The sequence below is a fragment of the Mustela nivalis genome (assembly GCF_964662115.1).
Source record: "Mustela nivalis genome assembly, chromosome: 14".
Taxonomy (NCBI): domain Eukaryota; kingdom Metazoa; phylum Chordata; class Mammalia; order Carnivora; family Mustelidae; genus Mustela; species Mustela nivalis.
Genome location: NC_139033.1, coordinates 1,506,504 through 1,527,864, shown reverse-complemented (window position 1 = coordinate 1,527,864; position 21,361 = coordinate 1,506,504). Strand labels below are relative to the sequence as shown.

At 52.1% G+C, this 21,361-nt stretch overlaps 1 protein-coding gene across 3 annotated transcripts in view; it reads left to right on the top strand.

Annotated features, from left to right (window-relative positions):
• WSCD2 (WSC domain containing 2) overlaps positions 1-21,361 on the top strand; it is a 116,493-nt gene that overhangs the window by 72,533 nt on the left and 22,599 nt on the right. For 2 of the 3 annotated variants that reach the window (XM_082700103.1, XM_082700102.1), the window contains exons 3-5: positions 3,127-3,241; positions 7,252-7,436; positions 19,662-19,783. In XM_082700103.1, the coding sequence (XP_082556229.1) occupies positions 3,127-3,241; positions 7,252-7,436; positions 19,662-19,783 (422 nt within the window). The remainder of the gene's footprint in view (positions 1-3,126; positions 3,242-7,251; positions 7,437-19,661; positions 19,784-21,361) is intronic. The other variant, XM_082700104.1, reaches the window with a different exon arrangement.

Genomic DNA, 21,361 nt, shown 5'->3' with positions numbered 1-21,361 from the left:
ACATGTGTATACACACATGTACTCTGACTGTTGTTACTCTGATGATCAAAATTGCATCGAGCACAGATCCACTGTCCCGCATAGAGCAAAATGCCCCTACCTCCACCCTTAGGTGAGACCACCTGAAGCCATAGCACATCTCATTTCAAGCCCAGCAGATCCAGGAGTGTTTGCAATTTTCCCCATTAGGTCTATGTGGCTCTTGGTGACCCTGGACCAATGGAAGCAGATCCTCCCCACAAATAAAACATTTGGAGGACAGACTCGGGCTTAAATTTTAAGGGTGTAGGAAGTTGAGATAGATGCCGTAGCTTCTAATTCTGTTTAGAAAAGAGGAGAAACAGAAGTAATGTGGTGACGGGTCAGAACAGACACAATATGCCAAAACTCAGACTCGCTTCTAAGGCAGGAATGTGTCATTGTCATTAGGATCAGCTTCCTCATCTGTAAAATGGGTTAATAAGCATGGGAGGGTGTGAATGTAAAAAAAAGTAATGCTAAGCAAAATGAGCCAGAGAAAGACATTCCGTATGATTTCACTCCTATCCGGACTTCCTGAAACGAAACAGATGAGCAAATGGAGGGGAGAAGGAGAGGGAGAAAAACCAAGAAACCCAACTCCTAACTCTAGAGAACAAACTGATGGTGACCAGAAGGGACGTGGGAGGGGGACTGGGGGAAATAGGGGATGGGAGGAAGAGGACACTCACCATGATGAGTGAGTAACGTACAGAGTTATCGAATTGCTGTATAGTGCGCCTGAAACTAATATAACACTATACGCTAACTTACTGGAATGAAAACTTTAAAAATTTTAAACATTCTTTTTTTAGATTTTATTTGTCAGAGAGAGAGATAGAGAGTGTACAAGCAGGGGAAGCAGTAGATGGAGAAGGAACGTGGGGCTCGATCGCAGGACCCTGGGATCATGACCAGAGCCAAAGGCAGATGCTTAACTGACTGAGCCACCCAGGCGCCCCAAAACCTTAACAATTTTTAAACTAAAAGGAATGGTCCATAGTAGACAGCATGCGGTAGATGCTCAATCCATGGCCCCACACACAGTCTTTTGATCTGATAACAAAGAACTCACGCTGTCAAAATAACCTTTTCCTCCTTCCTCTCTCCCTCTTCCTACTCCCCATTTGTCCCATTCCTGTCCCCACGCCTGTCCTATTCCTTCTATAATCCGTCCCGGAACACTATGTCCTCTACCGAACTATTGAGCTGAAGCTCTTCCTCCCAGCTCCGGTGCGAACAGCACCCCAGACCAGGACCCCCTCTGTGACAGGAAAGACACACACCATAGAGCAAACATGGGGATGGGAGGGGGCTTCTCCACAACTGTCCCGGTCTGATGGGCCTGCTGCAGGGTAGCGATCTTTCTATTCAAGCTGGACTCTTCTTAGCCAACCACATCACCGCTGTCTTAGAAAAGAAATTCAGGGGTGTCTGGGTGGCTCAGTGGGTTAAAGCCTCCGCCTTCAGGTCAGGTCATGATCTCAGGGTCCTGGGATCGAGCCCCGCATCGGGCTCTCTGCTCAGCTGGGAGGCTGCTTCCCCTCCTCTCTCTGCCTGCCTCTCTGCCTACCTGTGATCTCTGTCAAATAAATAACTAAATAAAATCTTTAAAAAAAAATAAAAAGAAAGAAAGAAATTCAGAGTGATGAGGACAAGGCCCGTTTCCAGCAGCGGTGACAAATTCTGCACTTAGCAGGCTGGCCCCAAGGGGCTTGGCTGCTCAGCAAGAGCCTGTGCCCTCTGCTCAAGCCCATTCTCCACCACGAGCGAGGGGGGTGCCAGCTCACAGCTGAAAGAGAAGCAGGCCTGCCAGGGAAAGTGACCCAGCAACATGTCATCTTGTCCTGTCATCCTCGGTGAGGGCTGGTGGCATCCACCCATTACTTGCACATGGACTAGTGGAAAGAGCCATGATCTGGGGCTCCCATAGATACGGACTGAAATCTTTGTCCTGCCACCACTGAGCCTCAAATTTTAGGCCAGCCATTGGACCTTTCTGGGCCTCTGCTGAGTCATCAGAGAGCATGAACCTGCCAGCACTCCCCACTTCACCTGGGTCCTTGCAAGGTTCTCTGGATTCTAGAAATAAGCAGGGGTTCAGCACATGCACCGGGGCCCACCCTGGCTCCACAAGTACCAGCTGTGTTTCCTTGGGCAAGTGACTTCACCCCTCTGGGCCTCCGTTTCCTCTTCTGTATAGCGTGGGAATATTAGCACTTGGAAGATCATCGTAAGGTTTCAGCAAGACTGTCTGTGTAAACCACTTAGCAAAGCACACGTCCCAGTCCCAAGAACATACAGGGAAAGACCATTTTATAAACTGTGAAGTGTGGTCTTGATGTGCAAGAATGACTATTTACCGTGAAGTACAAAAGCACATTGGTTTTCAAACATCATTTAAAATTTTTCTTTGGATGAGAGCACTCACCCTGGCCCACGTGCGGGCACACTGTGAAGTACCTGCAGGCGCTGTGAATGGCAGATCGTGTTGCACTCATTTTACCTTCACGCCTGTTACACTCAAGACACTATGGTAGAAACATTTATGCAGATCGTTCCGTTTTGACCTTACTGGTAGTGTTTTCATCCCCACAGTGAAGAACAATAGACCTTAGAGAGGAACCCTGGCCCAGACTCACTAGGCCAGTGCCCGGAAGTAACCAAACTGGGAAGCCTTTGAGGCTGTCCTTTGAGCTTTCCCAGCCCACATGTGCAAGGAAAAGTAAGTATCTCGAGGCAGCTTGTAGAAATGAGAACACGCTATCAGCTGTTTCAGACTCTTCCGAGCTGTCTCCATTTGGGTCTCTGCTTGGTCACTGGAGAATGACCCTGGCTTGGCTCTCTGGGCGTCTACTGGTTGTCGCCAGTGGAGTCCAAGGGCTTGCTCCTTACCCTGGCCGCAGAAGAGTCCCTTCTTCCTGTTTTGGCCTCCGCTGCCCTTCAGGGTCACGGTCTGCCAGCCCACGTGACTTTCAGTCTCTTTTGTCTGCTTTTCTGATGGGAAGGAGGAACGGACCAGTACCGAGGGACACCGGTTGCCACTCGTTTGCAAATCCTTTTCGGCTTTGTGCCCAGCCAGATCTGACTTTTCTCTTCTCCCCAAAGCCAAGTACATCGGCTGCTACCTGGATGACACCCAGAGCCGGGCCCTGCGAGGTGTGTCCTTTTTCGACTACAAGAAGATGACCATCTTCCGTTGCCAGGACAACTGCGCAGAACGGTAGGGCCCTGATGTCCCTCGCTCCATTCATTCCAGACTCCCTCCTTCGGCGGTGTTCTTTCCTCTTCCCCGAAAGGCACGGTGGAGGGTGAGCACGTGGTCACCAGGGACATATGATGCCGGGGGTGGGGGTGTGTGTATGCTGTGCGCCTGCGTGTATGCAAATGAGCCGGACGTTTTTTTTTTTTTTAATTATTTATTTGACAGACAGAGATCAGAAGTAGGCAGAGACACAGGCAGAGAGGAGGCAGAGAGGAGGAAGCAGGCCCCCCGCCGAGCAGAGAGCCGATGCGGGGCTCGATCCCAGGACCCTGAGATCATGACCCCAGCCGAAGGCAGAGGATTAACCCACTGAGCCACCCAGGCGCCCCCCGACCGTTGGTTTGTGGGAGTTTCTGGTCGCGTAGTTTGACCCTGTGCCTCGGTGTGAGTTTGTGTGTACAGCGTGCGGGTGCGTACAGCGGCCTAGGTTCGGAAGCCTCACGCGCATGCGCCATGATCTTTAAGTAATGGTTGTTGTGTGCGCAGGAGACTTTGTGAATCTGTGTGCAAGGCTCCAAACCTGTGCGCGTGTGCGGGAGAAGCTCACAGATGTGACTCGGTGAGCCGGAGGCTTGTAGGACACCCATGGGACATTTCACACGTAGAAACACACCTGTACCCACAGTGATTTCCAGTTGCAGTAAGTGATGTTCCTGATGGGGACATATACTGAGAGAGGCAGTGGACTTCCCAAAGGTGGAGGAGGTCCCACAGGACTGGCAAGTGGGGATGGGGACCTCAGCTTGTGCCTGGGCCCTGGCATTGCCACCTTAGCCTGGGGGTGACTTGTGAAGGGGCTGCTAGCTTGCCTACCTTCAGACTCTCTCTGGCTAGCTCTAAGGTCACAAATTCTGATGGACCTCCGCTGCATGGCTGTCCTAGAAATGAGCAGGAGGGTGGCTGAGGGACTCCTCCCTTTGTGCTTGATGAGGATGTCCCTTTATAATCAGCTCCCTGAGCCCAGGGCCCTCTCCATCTTGGGAAAGATGCGGAGCCCTTGAGGATGTACCAAACTGTGGGGAGACAGAGGTGAATTCTGCAGAGTTCATGGCCCCAATGGAGTCATGCCTTGATGGGAAGATAGGCAGGTACACCAAAAAGGGCCTTGTAGCGGGATGAGGGTTCAGATGGCATAAATTGCAGACTGTGGAAATGCAGAAGAGCCCCCAGCCTGCCTCAGCCGTCAGGAAAGACTCAGAGGAGGTGACTACCAAGGTGAGCTTCAGAGTGAGTCAGATGAACTCACGAAATCCGTTTGAGTTCAACAAATATTTATTGCTGCCCGTGTGTGTGTCCGGGTGCTGGAGACACAGCAATGAGTCAGCCACAGCCCTGCCCTCTGGGGGCTCCCCAGCTAGTTGGGAAGACAGAAGCAGGCACAGGCTAGGGGAATAGAAGAGCAGTATATTATCTGTGCTGGGCATTTGTTCCGTGCCAGACACGGTTCTCAGCACTTTGCAAATATTAACTCTTAAACTCCTTCCCCTCCCACAAAATCCCTAAGAGGCTGATGAGGAAACCAGACTATGGGGACATCAAGTATGAGGGGTGCTGGGCTGCATGTGCTACCCAGGCATGTGCTTGCAAAGGCTGAGGGAATGGGGAGCTCAGGAAGTTACAGAGGTGAGATCTTGAACCAGGTTTTGAAGGATGAATAGGAGTTTTCTAGGGAGTAGGACAGAAAGAGCAGCATACTCAAAAACCAGAACTCCTGAAACATCCTCAACACCAAGCCTCCTCAGGTAGGCAGGATGGGGATGCACAGGGAGTCCCAATGGGGAGCTGTCAGGAGAGAGGGGAAGCTGTAGGGCTGGCTGACGCCTGCTGATGTGTGGCCTTGAATGCCATTTGAAGTATCTGGATTGGCCACTGGCAAGGGGGAGCTGCTGGAGGCTGTTAATTGGGGGATTGATTTAAACTCATTCCACAAATATTTGTTAAACACTTAGCATACACCAGGTGTTGAGAATGAAGGGGTAGTTTGGGGGGGAATACAGGGTGGCGGGGAGCAGATCATCTAGGACAGGGGTCCTCGGCCTGGAGTGAATATCTCCATCACCCAGGCTCTTGTAAAAATAGATGGCTGGACGCCATTCCCACTTTCTGGTTTGGTAGGTTTGGGCCGGGGTGGGGGAGAGGGGGCGGAAGGCGACCAGAATTTGCGTTTTTCCTGAGTTCCGAGACAGAGATCATATGGATTCTGTGGGTCCCGGGCCCACAGCTGGAGCACCACTCCTCAAAATTTCACACAAAGCGGCATGTTAGAATCACAGGGCCAATTAAATTAGACTCTGTGGAAGCGGGAGCCAGGTGTGGCGTTTAAAAAATGTTCCCCAGGTGATCCTAATGGCTGTCCATGTTAAAGAACCACTGATCGGAGGATTTGTAGGCTGAGCCAAGCCATCTGGAAGCTTATCTGCCTGCAGTGGAAGCTGGGGGTGGGGCAGGGGAGGGGGCGTTGGGGCAGTAGAGAGGTGTGATCTGTTTGAATTCTGGAAAGATCTTTCTGTCGAAGGCCACAGTGGGCACATCAAGATTAACTGTCTGCGGTCCTCCCAGGGACCCTAAGGATAGCAAGGCCAACTCTGTTTCCCTTCCTGTATTAGTTTTCCTTCACTGGGCCACAAATTATCCCCAAATTTAGCGTCTTAAGCCAACAAACATTATCATCTCCCAGAGTTTCTGGGTGCCAGAAACTACAGCCTGGGAGTGGGGTTAGCCAGGTGCTTCTGCCTCAGTGACTCTATGACCTTATAGTCAAGGGGGGCAGCGACTGCAGCCATCTGAGGGCACAGACGGGACTTGAAAATCCCCCTCTGAGACAGGCGCTCCCAGCTGGTGGCTGTATCCTCCCAGGGCAGCTGTCCCCCGCCCTCCCTGCTGTGAGCCATCCCAGGGAGAGGGCTAGGAGGAAGCTACTGCTTGTTCTAGAATTGTGACACCCCCTAAAAGTGGTTCTCCCCCGCCTTGGGTTCCTTCCATCAGTGGATCTAGTTATACGAGAGGGGCTCAGGGTACCCCAGAACCAGGGCTTCAGAAAGACAGCAGTTCTGAGAAAGACAGGAGCAAGGCAGGCTGGCCCAGCCCCAGGATGCTGGGGATAGGCACCAAGGTACCCATTGGCTGCACCTGTCCAGGTGAACGTGTGAAGCAGAGGCTAGCACATGCCACATGGGTAGTGGGGGTGTGTGGAGGCTTGAGTCTGCGTGGGTCAATCTGTCCAGCTGCCCACGGGCATCCAGGCTGAAGATGTGAACTGACCGCTCCCCTTGGAGCCACCATGCATGGCCAGGGTCCCTGCAGGCTGAGCCTTCCTGGTTCTGGAGAACACCTCACTGGCAAGGGGGCTGAGCAGGACTTGTCCCAAGCCTCTCTTTCCATCCCCACCCCTGCAGCCAGAGCAGGCCATGCCTTTCTGTTTACAGAATGGGTGTCCACTGAGAGTCCTTTTTAGGAAACAATCTGATGGCTACGGAGAGAAAAAAAAAAAAGTTGAAAACCTTGCAGTGCCTGGATTTTTTTTTTTTTTTTTTTTAGGGGAAGGAATTTTTCCTTGGCTGGCTATGTGACCTTGGTTTTGCTGTCTTCCAAGGGGATACAAGAGTCCCTGCCTCCCCCTTTCATTCCAACTCTTCTCAAGGGACCTGGAGGCATCATTCCTGGGGGACATTTCCTGGAATAAAGGGGCTGGACTCTGGAGATAGAATTAGTGCCTGGCACTAGACGGGAGGAGCAAGAGGGTGGGTTAGGATGGACGGACCCCAGGCTTGGAGGCGTGTGTGTGTGTGTGTGTGTGTGTGTGTGTGTGACATGTATAAAGTCAGGAGGACACTTGTGGCCACGTGGGTAGGTGTATGGGGATGAAGGCAGGGGGTGGTCCTGGGGGTCCTGGGCCCGGGAGACCTCCCATCCCCCGAGTCTCCTGGCCCCTGGGGTCCGCACGGTATCCTGACTGCAGCCTTCCCCAGGGGTTACCTGTATGCCGGGCTGGAGTTCGGAGCCGAGTGCTACTGCGGCCACAAGATCCAGGCGACAAACGTGAGCGAGGCCGAGTGTGACATGGGATGTAAGGGCGAGCGTGGCAGCGTGTGCGGTGGCGCCAACCGCCTCTCCGTGTACCGGCTGCAGCTGGCCCAGGAGTCTGCACGCAGGTGTACGTGAGTCGGCCCTGCCCCTCTCCGTGGCTGTGCTGCTCCCTGCCCTGCGCCTTCCTTGGCTCCCCAGCACCCCCACGGGCCTGCCCTGCCCCAGCTTCCACCACAGTCCTTGCAGAATCCTCTGCTCCAGCTTCTCCAAACATTTCCCCCCTGTCGGTGACCTCTCCCTCCCACACCGAGCTGTCCCCTGTGCCAGCCACGTCCCCCTTTCTCCCCTGTCTTCCTCCTTGACAAAGTGAGCCTTCCTGATTTCCTGAGAGCCTATTGTCTGTATTGATGATGCGGGCGAGGGAGATGACTATGACCATGGCAAGAGCGGACATTTGGTCCTTTTTAAGTGCCTTATGTGGAGTAGCCCATCCTCACAACTGCAAGTAGGCACTGTTCTCCTCTGACTCCCATCTGATGACCAGGAAATTGAGGGTCGTGTCACCTAAGCCACAGAGGATTTAAACCAACTCCGCAGCCTGTGTCTTTAATGCTCCCATTGAGACAATTTCTTGCATATCGATGCTTCATTCTTGTTGGAAAAACCCTCCCTTTCCACGTGGAGGGAGGGAGACAAGCAGGAGAGCGTGGGCGCTGGCCAGTCTTCTGCTGACATCTTCGCATTGTCCCCTGCTCTGGGTGCTTCCTAACAGTGATGTCTGTTTAGCAAGAATCTGCCGTGTGCTAGGGGCTATGCCAAGCCTGCTGCAGACCCGATTTCTTATCCCTTCCCTATAGCTTCTCCAGGCGGTTACCAGTGTTAATTCCCATTTTATAGTGGGGAAACTGAGGCTCGCTGAGTTTAAGTAAACCTGCCAAGGTCACCCCGGCTATTTAAAGGTGACCCACAAACTTGGGAAAATGGCTAAGGGCCTGTACAAAAGATGGAGGGCTGCGTTTTTCCCCCGTTACCCTTCTGATGCGGTCCCAAGGCAGGGTCAGGAACCCACAACTGCACCTCTGACCCCTGGGCCAGTGCTTCCCAGATCTGATTGCGCCTGTGAACCCTATGGAAATGTTGTTAGCATGCAGATTCTGTTTCAGCAGGTCAGGGTGAGATTTTGCATTTCTGAGGAGGCTCCCAGCTGATGCTAGGCTGCTGGGCCAGGGACCACACTTTGAATAATAAGGCCTCAGACCTCAGCGGGGGACTCGCCCTGCTCAGAACAGGGGCCTGCCCACGTGGGCAGGTTTGCCTGTCTTCCACAGGGCCAGTGCTGTTGTTTATAAAAACTCATTGTTGGTTTGCCTGATAATGCGTTCTGTCTCCCAAATCCCGTGCTTTTGAAGCCTCTGCTCGAGCTTTGCGCTACAGGACGGTCGAGGGTGCTGCCAGTTTCCAAGGGTGCTGACTGCTGCAAACAGTGGCACCATCGACGGCCCCAGAGTTGCCCCAGGTGACTGGCTGGCAGCGGGCACAGGCAGTGTGTGACATCCAGGCTGGAGAATGTCCACATGGCAAGGCTCTGGTTTGGTCGTTAGTGTAATGAGGTCTTAATTTGATGGCAGATTTACCATCCTCAAGCAGATCCCTTTATGCCAATATTTATGTTATTTTGATGGCGACTTTGACTATCTGGAGAGGTGGCATTAGAGTTTTGGGTGTTTGGCGAGAAAGCTGTTGCCATTACAGCATCCTAGTGCGTGAGAAAGAGCTGGGTCACCGAATTAGGCCATGTCGGTCATTAGCCAGAAAGCAGCCAGACCTCCTTTTGGTTAATGTTCAGATTGGCTGGATAATCTGGACATATTCTGCCCCTCCCCCCCCGACTTCTGACATTCTCTCTCTCTCTTATACACACACACACACACACACACACAACTACTGTGACCACCTGATAGGAAGAACAGTATCACAGGCCATCAAAGATTTTTCAGTCAGCTGAAATACACAAGCCACAGCATGCAAAGACCCTCTATTCTGTATGACAGGGTGTGTCCTGCCCTTGTAGCAGCAGGAGGTCTGGAGTGGTTGCTGGAGTCAGCCCCCAGGGGCTGGCAGGGATGCCGCTGCCTCCTCTCAGCTTACCCGCCTCCTGCAGCAGCAAAATTACCCAGGATGGCATTTTATTCCATCTGAGAAAGGAGTCTTTGGGGTTGATGACCAAGAAGGGAACACAAGTCGTGTCTACAGAGGATGGCGTCCTAGAGTCTCTCAGTCCAACACATTGTTCCGAAACATCACTCTACAAGGTCTGCAGCTTGGGTACCTTCAACGAAAGCATCCGGAAGAAAACCGAAGCCTTATTAACCTCAAGATTGACACAAGAATGGAAGTGGCTTGGATAAGGGGATGGATGGTTGATGATATGTCAGATTGAGATTCGTGGTGGGCTCCCAGTTGGCAACATGGTGTCTGGAGAGAGCATGGGGACCATTCATTGAGGCAAAATGCTTGAGGGGCATGCACGTGGATTAGGCATAGAAGATGAGTGGAGAATGAAGCACAGTCCCTGTCCTCTGGGAGCTCACTGTCCAGTGGAGAAACAGACGCAGTTCCAGGGATGGTATGTGTTGGTGGATCGCAAGGGCCCTGTCAGTGGGAACCAAGGGAGCAACATTTGAGCTGAATCTCATTCCAAGGAGATTTCTAGATGAAAGGGAGAGCCCTGTATTCCAACCACGAGCAAAAGGTACAGGGTCAGCAAAGGTCCTATGTTGAGTACCCTGTTGGAAGCACCTTCCTTGCTTATGTCCCCTTTTATAGCTTTAGGGACTGAAGCCTGGAGAGCATAAGTGGCTGAGTTGAATGGCCATAGAGGGAGGCTTCACAGAAGGGAGCTATTTGATTAGGGCCTGAAAAGATGCATAGGATTTTTCTTGGTGTAGGAGAGGGGGATATCCAGACTCAAGTTGCAAAGGGGTGGGAGAGAAATGTAGGCAGAAGAAATTAGTGTGCAAATGTCTGAAGGTGGCTTCAGGAAATGGTGAGCAAGCATGATTTTCCAAAGGCCACGGTGCTTCCTAGGGACTGCACATGGGCAGGAACCCACCCCTCTGACTCCTAGTTTGGGTGCTCTGGGTCCCTTGACATCTTGTATTGGATTCTGGACCTCAGCTTCTCTCTTTTGGGAGAATTCCTTGGATTTACAACCCTTGGTAAAGCACATTACCTCCACTTTCCCTGACTTCTGATCTGTCCTGCCCCCTTTGCTGACTCCAAGCAAAACAGTATTGCCAGTGTCTTTGCTCTAACCCAGTGTACCTTTGGCTTCCCATTTCTGGTTCTGATTTATACATTTGTGTACAAATGAATCAGAATGGGAGGCCTTCCAAGTTACTGGCTCACAACACTAGTCAGGGAAATGAGAAAATGCACCAGGAAACAGGTATGGTAGAAACCAGACTCCATTTGTATAGTCATTAGTTCATATTAACAGTGTATCCTAATTGTGTTTCCCTGAGCAGTGGCACAGAATTCTTAATGACTAGAAAGATCTAAAGGAGGCTTGTTATCTTTGAGCTCCACTCTGGTGGGACATACGCCTTGCATAGGGAGGCAGCCTATGTGTTCCTGGGTGATGGAATGCTCCTTTAGTAGCAAGAGCATTAAGAGGTTGGCAGAACAAATGTCTGGAGGCGTCCTGCTATTCTTCCTTAGCACAGACTCTCAGGCACATGGACTCTTTGCTCTTGTTACAAAAGAAGCGAGAAATGGACTTCCTTCTTGGTTGGATTACATTTTTCACAGAAGTTTGCTAAATGTGTCAGCAAGCATAGCTCTCCTCCCAGGGGCAGACCTGCTGGTGATTTGAGAGCATTACGGCTTTATGGGATGTTGCAAGAAATTCTATTTACCTGGAAGAGTCTTGCCAAGATACGTGTTACATGGATTCTTAGAAGTATATTGGACCTGTTCTGTACATATAGGACCCACTGGGTGGCTGTCCATGGTGCTGACCTCCCATTAGTTCTACCTGAAACCCCCGGGACTGCCGACAGACTAGCTTCTCCCAGGACTCAGCACATTTTCCTCTTGTTTTTTGTTTGTTTGTTTGTTTTTTGTCTTGGTGTAAGTATTATGAAGTTATTACTATAGTGGAAGTATTACATGATCATGGAAAAAAATCCTTGACTTAGGGTTCACAATTTACATAGTGTATTTTGTGCACTGTGAGTTTTGGCAATTTGTTATCTTTGAAAGTTAGAAGGAGAGTTTTTTGTCTGTGCTTGTGTTATGCTCATTGATAACTCCATTCCAGCCATTTCTGCCAAGGAGAGCCACAGATGATCGTGGAAAGTCCCAGTGGCTGGAGGGACCATCCCTAGCTCCTTCTTTGCCAGTTCTGGAGCTCTGTCCCCTTTGATATGTTCCCAGGACCCCTGAATTTTATAATTTATATGAGTCTTCAGGAGTTCTGCTGTGTAGGGTCAAGGAGATGATAGCTAGGGATGCCTGGGTGGCTCAGTCTGTTCAGCGTCTGCCTTCGGTTCAGGTCATGATCCCAGGATCCTGGGATCGAGTCCCACATTGTGCTCCTTGCTCAGCGGGGAGCCTGCTTCCTTCTCTGCTTGCCTTTCCCTGTGCTTGTGTTCTTTCTCTATCTCTCTCTGACAAATAAATAAATAAACATCTTAAAAAAAAAAAGATGATAGCTAAAAAATTTTTCTTTTACAGCATGATGGGGAATACTTGGTTTGCTTTTATCCCCTTAGAAAGTCCACAAAGACTATGATAGAGACATTGTAGGTCTTGAACTGAGGTGGACAGGGTTTCTTTTCCAGGTTTCTCACTTACCTGGCATGTTGCCTTTGATCAGGCTGCTGACTCTCTGAGCCTTGAGTGCCCCATCGGTAAAATGGGGACAATTCCAACCTTTAAAGATGGCTGTGACCACCAAGGGAGATAAAGTCAAGCAAGCACCTAGCTCAGTGTTCTTGAGCAGTTGTAATGCCCCTTTCTTCCTGAAATGAAAACTTCTCAATGTACTCTAAGCAGCACCCAATTCATGCTCTCTGAATTTGCAACAGCCTGCTGGAGCCTTTGGTGATGGCTAAAAATAGCTGGCTTGAATTCTCGGACAGTTAGGCTCTTTGTGTAATTCAATCTCTCTCTGATTATAGGTAGCCGTTAACAGCTCCCAGCTCACTGCCTTCCCTCCTCACTGGCATCTTTAATGCAGTAGAGCCTGGCCTAATTACCCAGGGGGTGGTGGCCTCTTTCAAACCGAGGGGAACTCTTCCACACCTGCCTTTAAGCTGACGCCTGGTGACATTTACCTCATTTTTGTGAAGCCCCAGAACAAAGAGATGATAGGACTTCAGAGACACTTGCAGCTGGTTCCAGGCTGTTCTTCTTCTGCCCCCAGCAAAGGGAGTTGCCAAACAGTTGCTCTGCTTACCTCTTGCTAGTAAAAGCCTCAAGCTGCCGAGGTCAGGCACCATCCCCGCTGGCCCGGCAATGAAGAGCTGACATTATCAGAATGTGGGCCATGGGCTTTTGTGATTCCCGGCCCCCTGCTGTGGGGCCTGAGAGGGTTTCTGGGAAATTCAGGGGGCTGGTGTGGGGTCTCTGGAGCCCCCAGCCATGTGCGAATAGGGCAGGCCTCCCGCGGAATGGCAGAGGGGTAGAAAACCAAGAGGAGATGTCAAGCAGGATGGGGGTCACATCCCAGCTCTGTTCCCTGCTAGCTGTGTGACCTGGAAAAGCAACTGAATTCTCATTATGTCTCAGGGTCCCCACCTGTGAAACCAGGTAACAGTCTGGCTGACATTATAGGTACGGTACATGTAACACACAACACTGGTGACATAGAGCCAGCAGCTAATGTTCCATTGGCTTTAGTGTCGGTCAGGAGGAAGACCCTACCCAGGGTCACTGCCATTGTCCAGAGGCTAAGTCTGGCTCAACTCCCTGAGCACCATTCCCACACACTGTGGCCTGGGGAGAGCAATGGCCCTGAACTCCATGTGGGATTTCCCCTGTGGATTAAAAATGCTTCAAGATCCAAAGCCATTTCAAGTTGGGTTCCCCCAGAGGCCAGGATGTGACCCTTGGTTTGTTGGGGAAGTCAGCTGCAGGTGCACCTGTAGAGGGAAGAAGGAGTGAGACAAGGAAGGGAGGAAGCCCTTACAAGGTCTTTTACAAAGCAGATCTCACCACTGAGGACAGCTGAAGCTTAATCCCACTGGGGAGCTTTGGGAGATGGGGGTGAACATGCTTCAGAGGTGTCCCACCAAAGGGACAGGCAGCTGCGGTGTTTACCCTCCCACATTCCCCCATCATGGGCTGAGGGGGGGTCCGAGGGAGAGGAGCTCCCTGGTAGGTCCAGTCCATTCCTCACTGGTTCAAAGACCCAGTCCTGGGTGTTTGTGGTTGATCATTGCCCACCTGTCTCAGGATAGGGAGTGCCAGGGGCTCGTTAATGGGGCACAGACAGTGGCTCCTTTGTAGGATCCGGACACCCTTCCCATATCATGGATGAGCAAAGGAGAAAGGAGCAGGGAGTCCTGGTTAGGTCTCAGGCACCGTAAATATGATCACACGGACTTCCACCTTCACTGTGCGGCGCTAATAGGATCCCTGTTTATTTCCTCAGGAAACCGAGGCTCGGGAGGGGAAGACCCCTGCCCGAGGACACACAGCTTAGTCAATATCTGGCCCAGGTCTGCCTGAACTGTAAATCATTTCCCTTTCTTCAGACACCAGGGATTTTTGCAAACAGGAAGGCTTCTCCTGATTGCCGTGGAAATGCAAAATTCTTTCTATCAAAGAAGAGTGTCAGGAAGGTCAAGGGACCTGGGTTTGGCCCCTTCTTCATTTGCAGATGTAAGTAGTGAGAGGGCCACTCACCGCTGATGGGGAGAACTGGGCGGAAGAGTTAAAGGTCTTGGCCACCATGGATATTCACGTTCCGATCGCCAAACCATGAAGGAGAGCAAGCTGCTGAGAGAAGTGGCCTCCAAGGCATGCTTCCCAGATCCCTGGGAGCCCTGCCTTTCTGCCGGACATCAGGAAGCCCCCAGTGACCAGGTAGGACTGGAGGAAGACCCCACATCCCACAGGTCAGCTGTGCCTGGACCCACCTCCCCACCTCTGGTCCCCTCCTTCCCCAACCCTAGCGCACACCTTGCCCAAAGAGAGACTCAGAACAGTGCCCTCCTGATTCCATCCTGGCTCGTTCATCCTTGGAAAACCTCGCCACATTTGCTGTTCAGAGAATTCAGCTCAGCCGTCCTCTGAAGCTGGGAGGGTCAGGGACTCATTAGCAGATGCTTAAATGTCAAAGGGAGACAACCTGCGTGGAGCTGGGCTGACAGAGTCTTCCCACCCCTTCCCGCCCTCGGAGTCTGCCTGCCTGAAGACGGTGTCCAGGCCAGCCGGAAGAAGTCACGCAGAGAGATGGTGGGGAAGAGATTCAACTACTTCACCTGCTTTTCTGTTTAAGCCTAAGGCCGGGTGACAAGGAGACGGGTGTCCATACCTTCCCCTGCCCCTTCCACCCTACTTCCCGCTCACCAGACTTCTGCATCACAGTCTCTGTGTCCTCCACCCAGCATCCGTGCCTCCATTTTAGAGATGAGAATGTAAAGGCCCCAAAACTGCCCAGGGGCAAACATCGTGGAAGGGTGGAGCTGCCTGTGTGGCAGGTGGAGACTCCAAGTTCCAGGGGAGAGAAGCAAAGTGAGCACCAGAGCTCGTGTGTGCTGACCACTGGGTTTCCGCTCCCAGACCAGGCAGCTCGTCCCCAGTCTGTCGGTTCCAGGGAGGAACTGCGGCTTCCGGGCATGGGGCCAGACTGGACAGACCCTGAGTCAGGGCTGAGCACCTCGAGGCCTCTGCAGATACATGCTGGTGTGGGCCCGTCAGCAGTTGGACCCCCAGATGCAGATATCGGGCTTGGGGTGATGGAAGGCCGAGCATTTGGCCCTGGGGGTGGGTCCTGGTGTGTGTGGGCTCATGGCCCCATGACCTTAGTTACTCCAAGTCACGTCTGCAAGAGGATGCAGGGGTGACTCCTAGCGGGGCGACCCCAGAGACCACTGTGGGTGGGTGCCTGCACACACATGCCCACGGGCAGACCCACACTGCTGTCCAGAGATCTATACATCAGGTCCTGTGATACGCAGGACCCAGACAGATACCAGTAGTGCCCAGCTGTGAGCTCCAGTGAGGATAGTCCCCATACTCTCAGCATCCTGGGGAAAGACACCACTCAGGCTGGGCTCAATAGAGGGACCCGCCCCCTCCTAATCTCTCTCTTGCATGGTGCACTGCGGAAACCCATATCGGCTGGAACCTAGGTGCAGGCTCTTCAGGGATTTTTGAGGAATGCCCAACCCCTGGTGGCATTGAGCCTGTCTGGTGGGAGGTTGGCTGATGTTCCGCCTGGCCCTCCTCTAGGAGACAAGGAGCCCTCTTCTTGGGTACATGGTTGCCGGGCAGCCCAGAGAGATCACCTAGGGTTATGTCTCCACCCCACGGTAGGGGTGCCATGCCCAGCCGCAGCCACGTACAGATGCCCACATAGACAGACTCTCATGGCCAGGTTCACAGTCTCAGTGCTTAGCATTCACACGCCTGAACAAGTCGATTTGTACTCACTTTGCCACAATCAGGTACACACACACTTCCTCCTTGTCACACACAGTATGCACACCTGTCCCACCTCCCACACACTTCACTACAATCAGGCCACAGCTAACCTCATGGCTGTCTCCTCTTGCCTCACTGATGCAGAGACATGTTCTCACCCCACATGTGCCCCAACACGCTTGACACCTTCTAACACACTCTGTCTTTCCCCATACGGTCTCAAGGGAGTGGCAGGGGCACTTAGGAAGGAAGCTCCTAGAGGGGAAGAGGTGGTGAGCTTCAGAACTTTACAGTACACCCCGGCCTGCCCCCCCATCCGGAATGGTCCTCCCTGAGCCTCAGCCCTGGAATGATCTCCCAGAGCAGCCCTCCCAGCCTCAACCATGACCCAGGTGGCTATAGGATGGTCTCTTGAATAGAATCCCATGGGAAAGAGGAAGATTAACAATTTGAGGATTTTATTTATTTATTTGGCAGACAGAGACCCCAAGTAGGCAGAGAGGCAGGCATGGGGGAGGGAGAAGCAGGCTTCCTACTGAGCAGAGAGCCTGATGTGAGGCTCAATCCCAGGACCCTGGGATCATGACCTGAGCCGAAGGCTGAGGCCTTAATCCACTGAGCCACCCAGGCACCCCAAGGTTAACAATTCGAATCTGGTTTTGGAAACTCAGGGTCAAGAGTTTTTCTTGGTACTTAAAGAAAATCTGACTCCAGTGTCAAGATAACCTCAGAGCGACGGCCTTGACTTTGTGAAGGATTCATGGTCAAAGTGGAGTGAGTATAAAGGGCAGGAGAGGCAAAACGAGTGAGGCTCGGATGTGGCTTCTTAAAGAAGAACAGCCCAGAGTGTGAGGCCTTGGAGCTTAGATATTCCTGGGTTCAGAATCCAGAAGCCACTCCTCGTCAGCTGTGTGACCTTGGGCAAGTCACTCTCCCTCTCTGAGCTTCCATTTCCCCTTCTATATAATGGGGAGAATGAGACCTTTCTTGTAGGGAAGAGGTATTTACCCAGTGGCTGGCACCCAGCCAGGACAAGGTGTCTCGCTTCGATTCCAGAATCCACTCTGCCTCTTTGATGTTGACTGACTTGTGTCAAGTGGTTTCAGCTCTCTGAGCCTTGTTCCTGCATCCGTACGAAGGGGAAAGTGTACGCCACCAGAGTGATGGTCGTGTTCACCAAGTCTATGCGTGGGAGCAGCTAAGCTTGGTTCCCCCAGACAGCCATGTGGCTGGTACGCGGGAACCATGGTGATCCCAGCCATACCCCAATATTCCTCGAAGCCCCCAATCATCATAACTGCATTATTCTTATTGGAAGAAGCTGGAACTTGGAAGGCAAAGCAACCTGGCTTCATATCACTCTGTCGTTGGACCACTTGGTGATGCTGGAAGGCAGAAAATCCTTGAGTTTCCGGCTCCGCATCCAAAAGTGGGGGGAGCCCCAGCATCTACCCCAGGGGCTGCTGTGAAGAGAGGCCAGGCACCCAGCCGGAGGGAGAGTTGAAGAGAGAAGGCAAGCTCCCCTCTTTCTGGAAACCAGGCAGTGTCTCTCTGGCCTGGGACCCAAGTGGGCTTCCAGACAGAGTTTTCTGGTTAATGAGGGTCCACACACCTGTGTTCGGTGTTTTACCTCGTAGCCGTGAGTCTTTAGCTCCAATGCCTGACTCCTTTCCCAGGCCTCACCTTCGATGGCACATTCTCTGAGCATCGTCAAATCTTCCTGGGGGTGACTGATTTCTGGGGCTCCCCTGTGAGCACCCTGGGCCACGGGATGGGACCCTAGTGGTATTTGGGGGTGTGACAGTGCCTTACTTGAGGGGGCGTGGAATGCCCCCTGTATGGAAGAGAATCTGTGTGGTCTCTCCGCCTCTCTGCCAATTGTATGTGGGGAAACTGAGGCCCAGAGGACCTCAGGGTGGGTCCATAGCACACTGACCACTTCTAGCCACCACAGCCACTGCCAGCTCCCTCACCAGCCTGGAGCAATGGCTGAGGACAGTGAGGGAGACAGGACTGGATGGTGCGAGGCTGGAAATTAGCTCTGGAAAGCCACCATTTACCCAAATTCCAGATATCTTGTCAGTTTGCTAGATTTGCCTCTGCCAGGAAAGACTTCGGGCTCCTGGGTGCCAAGTGCTAGAGATAATCCCCAGGATGACAGCTGACATTTAAAACAATCACTCCCGAATTCCCTCCCTCCTGCTCCTCCACCACCCAGCTGCCCGGGGAACAATTCTGTATCTTTTCCCTGCACGCAAACCTAACATATGCGTGTGTGCCAACCGGGAGGTTTCATGCTCCAGAAGGACCGGGAGACAGGGATGGAGGTGCATGGTTTTTGCAGCTTGCTTTATTTGGTTGGGGAGATGATCCTCAGTAAGTTTTTGCCAACAGTGGGTCCTTCGGTTTGTAACCGAAGGCTTGAGCCCTGCTGCCTTCAGGGGCACAATGAGAGCTTACTCCAGACCTTGCAGAGTTTTCCAGAAGGGGCATTGAGAGGATGTCAGTAAAGTTCCCAGCAGAGTAGATCACACGCGGCAGGCACTCAGTAAACGACACCAATGTCTGGGCTTCTGATTTTGGTGTGCTGTCTGGACAGTGTCCTTGGTTTTACCTGACAGCTGTGTTCTGGAAAGGTTCGTGCAACTCCAATTTGAGAACAGCTGACCTCAATTTTAAATGGGCATCATGAGCCTTTCGATAGATTTGACAGGGGCAGTAAAAAAAATTTTAAAGATTTATCTATTTCAGAGAGTGAGAGAGAGAATGTGAGCATGTTGTGGGGGTTCAGAGGGAGAGAGAGAGAGAGAGAATCTCAAGCAGACTTTGCTGATCTCAAGGCCTGATGTGGGCCTCTATCTCACGACCTTGAGACCACGACCTCAGATGAAATCAAGAGTCCGACGCTCAACTGACGGAGCCGCCCAGGTGCCCCTAAACATTTTTTTTAATTTGTCTTAATTACTTTAAAAATACATATTCACTGTAGAGAAAGCAAGAAACGGTTTTAAAAAGATCGGAATAAAAATTGCCTATGATGCTACTCTATTAGTCAGCGTTCTCCAGAGAAACACACATACACACATGTTAGGAGGTTTATTTAAGGAATTGGCTCATGCAGTTGTGGAAGCTGGCAAGCCTGAAATTTGTAGGCAGACCAGCCGGCTGGGAACTCGGATAGCAGTTAATGCTGCAGCCTTAAGGCAGAATTCCTTCTTCTCTGGGGAACCTCAGGTTTTGCTCTGGAGGCCTTCAACTAATTGGGTGAGGCCCACTCATGTGCTCCAGGGTAATGTCCTGTAAGTCTCCTTGACATCCAGTACGTATAAATGTTAGTTACATCTACAAAATACCTTCATAGCCACACCTAGATGTATGTTTGATCAAACAACAGGGCGCCATGGCCTAGCCATGTTGACCTAAAACAACCGTCATAGGGTTCCCGGGTGGCTCAGTCGGTTAAGCGTCTGCCTTCGGCTCAGATCATGATCTCAGTGTCCTGGAATCAAGCCCCGCTTTGGCGGGCCTTGCTCAGCAGGTAGTCTGCTTCTCCCTCTCACTCTACCCCTCCTCCCCGCTGGTGCTCTCTCTCAAATAAATTTTTAAAATCTTAAATAAGTAAATAAAAGCACTTTCTTCAGAAGGTGGTTCTCCAGCTGAAATCTGACTCCTGCTTTCCCCTCCCCCGGTTCTCCAGATGGAAGCGCAGTCTTCCGAGGCTGCTTCCGAAGGCCTGACAACCTCTCCCTGGCCTTGCCCGTGACAGCTGCCATGCCGAACATGTCCGTGGATAAGTGTGTGGACCTCTGCACTGAGAAGGTGAGCCAGGGGTCCTTCTCAGAGAATTACGGGAAGAGGCGGTATGGAACAGCTGCAGGAAGCAGGGGCTTGGCTGGAGAGGCAGTGGCCCAGCCAGGATGAGGGGGTCATTTCTGTGATCTATGACACAGGCGGGGGACATGTGAATCTAAGGGGTAGAAGTTACTTGGGGTCTGTTTCCCACTGAGGAGGTGAGTTTGTTCTAATCTCAGGAATGCTCAGGAATGAGGGTAACATTCTAACTTGGGCCCACAAGCATGAGATTATCAGGGAAAGACAAGAGCAGCCCCACTTTGAGACAGAGTGAGATCCCCGTCACTGAAGGCATGCAAGTAGAGTCAGGGCAGGTGTTGTGTCCAGCTGAATCCAGTGGCTTCGGGCATTGGATTGGAGTTGAACTAGATGATTTGTGGGTCCTGTCTTAGCCTGAGATCCTGAGATCCTTCCTCCCTGACTAGACTGTGAACTCCACAAGAGTAGGGGCTGTGCCTTGAACGCTGGTGCCCTCCCAACACCCAGAGCTGGGCTAGGAAGTGCTGTCTGAGGAGCTCCAACCTTCTTTCAAGATGAGCTCATTCCATGAGGGGCCAAAAAACCACCCCTTCCACGCCACAAAAAGTGGTTGCCCCTTTCATTCATTTGCTGATATCTACCAAGAAACTGCTTTGTGCCAGGCCCCTGTGCTCAGTGCTGGGGATGCGGGGTCAACCAGATGCTGTGTTTGTCCTCAGAGATGCTGGCACTTGCTGGGGGCCTGCCTTGTGGCTCCTGCTGGGTGCTCAAGCTTGCACCCCAACTCTCCAGTGCCCACCTCCCCTGCTTGTCTCACTCCTCTGAGCCTCCTGATCCACGAAGCCCCTCATGGCATCCACGAATGCCAGGAGGCTGTTGCTTCCTGAGCACATTCACTGTGTAGCCCTCTGCACCATGGGTCTCAGTTTACCTCTCACACGGAGACTTGGAGTTGAGGATTTTCAAGCCCATTTCACAGATGACATAGCCAGCGCCCAGACAGGTGAAGTCACTTGCCCGAGCTCATAGCACAAGCAAGTAGGGGTGACACCTGGGCCTGACTCCGCATCTACACTCCGAATTTCTGAGCTACACTAGAGAGGCTTCCAGAACCATTCGAGGGCAGCCAGGCGAGTTCAAGTTACCGAGCATTTCCTGAGTGCTTTCTCTGCTTCTAAGAGGCATCCTGGAAGGTCAGGGGGCAAGTTGTTAAGTTGAGGAGGTGTGCCCAGCTTTCTCTCTCGGGCGGGAATGCCCTTCCGCTCCCCGTAGCATCCCCTCCGTGGACACGCCCCAGTCCCTGATGACCATGCAGGTCAGCAGCAGGTGGGACACAGGTGAGACCATGAGGCCCCAACGAGTCAGACTGTACGCAGGACTGGAGGGAAGCGAGCGTGTGTGGATGGACAGGAAGGCCCCTCTGCAAAGCTCCCTCTTCCAGTTCCTCTGATTTCCTTAGGGGTCACAAGAGAAAAATTGAGGGGATCCCGTGGGCAGGGGTACAGAACTGCCTGTGCTGTGGAGGGTAGGAGATTTAGGCGATCGGCCGAGACTCAATGTGTATCA